The 2874-nt window shown below is 59.3% G+C and overlaps 1 protein-coding gene across 1 annotated transcript in view; it reads right to left on the bottom strand.

Moving 5' to 3' along the window:
* LOC114072618 (class I histocompatibility antigen, F10 alpha chain-like) overlaps positions 1-2874 on the bottom strand; it is a 10768-nt gene that overhangs the window by 4548 nt on the left and 3346 nt on the right. Inside the window, exons 3-5 of the mRNA XM_027910495.1 lie at positions 2354-2629; positions 1832-2104; positions 1537-1716 (exon numbers count right to left, since the gene is read on the bottom strand). Of these exons, the coding sequence (XP_027766296.1) occupies positions 1537-1716; positions 1832-2104; positions 2354-2629 (729 nt within the window). The remainder of the gene's footprint in view (positions 1-1536; positions 1717-1831; positions 2105-2353; positions 2630-2874) is intronic.

Raw genomic sequence — 2874 nt, 5'->3', positions numbered from 1 at the left:
TCCAGGGATGGGGCAGCCACAGCTTCTCTGGGCAACCTGGGCCATGTTTCACCATCCTCATAAAAACTGCTCCCTCATATCCAGTCTGAATCCACCTTCTCTGAGTTTGAAACCACCATCCCTTGTCCTGTCCCTCCAGCCCTTGTCCCCAGTCCTTCTCCAGCTCTCCTGGAGCCCCTTTAGGCTCTGGAAAGGGCTCCAAGGTCTCCCTGGAGCCTTCCCTTCTCCAGGTGAGCACCCCCAGCTGTCCCAGCCTGGCTCCAGAGCAGAGGGGCTCCAGCCCTGGGAGCAGCTCTGGGGACTCCTCTGGACTCGCTCCAGCAGCTCCACGTCCTCCTGCTGTTGGATCCCGGAGCTGGAGGCAGCTCTGCAGGTGGGGTCTCACCTGAGGGGGCAGAATTCCCCCCTCGCTGCTGTGGGATCAGCCCAGGACACAGGGGGGTTTCTGGGATGGGGCAAGTCCAGCCCCTCACCCACCAACACCCCCAGGTCCTTCTCCCAGGGCTGGTCCTGGTCCCTTCATGCCCATCCTGGACTGATCCCAGGGGTTGCCCTGACCCAGGATCACATCCCCTCCTTTCCTGCCTGGCCCTTCTGAACAGCCTCCACTCCTGGTGTCTCCATCCCTGTCCCCCTTCCCATTCCTGGTGTTCCCATCCTAGTCCTGGTGTTCCCATCCTAGTCCTGATGTCCCCTTTCCCAGCTACTGGTGCCTCCAACCTGCTCCCAGTGTCCCCATCCCTGTCCCCAGTGTCACCATACCCATCTCCCCTGTCCCCATTCCCATTCCTGAGGTTCCCATCCCTGTCCCCATTCCTGAAGTTCCCATCCCTGTCCCCATCCCCATTCCTGGTTCCCAGAGAGGAACTGCCGGATGCCAGAGGAGGGAACCAGGATTTATTGCCCAAAGCAGGAGATTTTCACACCACAATTAAAGCCTCAGTAATAATTGTGCTCCTGGGTTTCACAGATGGAAAAGCAGGAAGTTGATCCATCGGGAAGAGCCGTAGGGAGGCCGGGCTGGGTGGGAGCAGCGGGATGAGCTCTGCCAGCAGCTCCTGCCTTTCCGCAGGGACAGGGAAGGGGCGGATCCAGCTCCATGATCACTTAGGCCATGAGTTCTGTCGGGATGAGAGCGGGGAAAGGAGTCCCCATGTCCCTGTTCCCATCCCAGGGGATGGATCCGGCTGGGAAGCCCATGGAGAGCAGCAACTGCTCTGGATTCCCTCCTGATCCTGCTCCGTCCATCCCATCCCAATCCCACTCCAGAATCCAGCCCTGATCCCAGCCCACAATTCCACCTGATCCCACTCTGCAATCCTGCCCTGAACTGCAATCCCACTCCAATCCCGCTCCATCCATTATGGCCCAATTCCCCTCTAGAATCCCTGGATTCATCCTGGCATCCCAGCAGGGAGGATCTGGATCCACCCACGCTGCTGGTACTCACTGGTGGGTGCAGGGTTGTATCCATTGGGTGCAGGGTTGTATCCATTGCCCTTTCCCTTCCCTATGGAAAGAAAGCAGGATCAGCACCTGTGGCACAGGATCCCCGGAATGCTGCCGGGCGGATCCGGGCCCCTTCCCGACCCCCATCCCGTGAGTTACCGGCTTGGAGCTTCCAGACAACGACTGCGATGAAGCCGATGATGACGATGGCAGCGATGACGGACACAGTGACCAACACCAGGGTGGAATTCCAGACGGATTCCGGCTCTGGGAAGGGCGGGAGGGTGAGCAGGGGGAGGGTTACCCCCATCCCGCTGCCCCACACTCCCAAATTCCTCGTTCCCACACGCCCAGTTGCCACATTGCCCGTTCCCAGGCTCACCCCAGGTGAAGATCCCGGGCTCCGGCATTCCGGCGTGCTCCACCCGGCACCGGTACTGCTCCCGCTCCCCCGGCAGCGCCTCGATCCTGGCCCAGCTGTGGAAGGTGCCATCGCTGTTGGGAACGATCCCGCCCCACTCCGTCTCCTGATCCCGGATTTCATCCCCCTTCATCCAGTTGATCCCGATGATCCTGGGGTAGAATCCGTACGCGTGGCAGGACAACGTCAGGATCCCGTGTTCCTCTTTCCCAGACACGTGGACATCAGGGGGCTCTGGAGTGGGATAAGGGTGAGATCCATCCATGGAATTCCCATGGGAATGGGACCACAGTGAGATCCATCCACAGAATTCCCACTGGAATAGGACAACAGTGGGATCCATCCATGGAATTCCCATGGGAGTTGGATGACTCAGATTCATCCACGGAATTCCCACAGGAATTCCCATGTTCCTCAGTACCACCTTCCCAAAATCCCACATTCCCAAATCCCACATTCCCATGGGAATTCTGTCTCCCTCACCTCTGTGCTCCAGCGCCTCCTGCCCATATCCAACATATTTCCGGATCCATTCTGGACAGCTGTTCCCCAGGTAATTGGTCAAATGGTCCACCGCGATCCCATCAGATTCCCATTTCCTCTTGGTGATCTGGGCAGCTCCATCGGCCGCCACGAAGCTCCTGGATCCCAGTTCGAAGGAGATGAAATCCCGCCTGTCGTAGCCGTCCCGATAGGATCCACGGACGCTCCCGTCGGACAGGAGGTCACAGCCAGAAACCCATTGCATTGTGTGGAGACCTGGGGGGTGGGATCAGACCCAGAGAGACCTCTGGAATTGTGTCCCAGCCCCACAGAGGTCCATTCCAGCCCTATGAAGCCCCAGAGCCCGATAGAGACCCACAGATCCCATTCCAGCCCCTTGGAGTTCCCTAGATCCCCATCCAAGCCCCACAGATCCCATTCCAGCCCCTTGGAGTGCCCTGGATCCACATCCCAGCCCCACACATCCCATCCCAGCCCCACACATCCCATCCCAGCCCCAC

Source organism: Empidonax traillii, unplaced genomic scaffold (genome assembly GCF_003031625.1).
Source record: "Empidonax traillii isolate 1590-97213 ecotype Southwest subspecies unplaced genomic scaffold, ASM303162v1 scaffold3603:size12092, whole genome shotgun sequence".
In the NCBI taxonomy this organism is placed as follows: domain Eukaryota; kingdom Metazoa; phylum Chordata; class Aves; order Passeriformes; family Tyrannidae; genus Empidonax; species Empidonax traillii.
The sequence above is the reverse complement of the archived record's forward strand: the minus strand, read 5'-3'. Positions and strand labels throughout refer to the sequence as shown.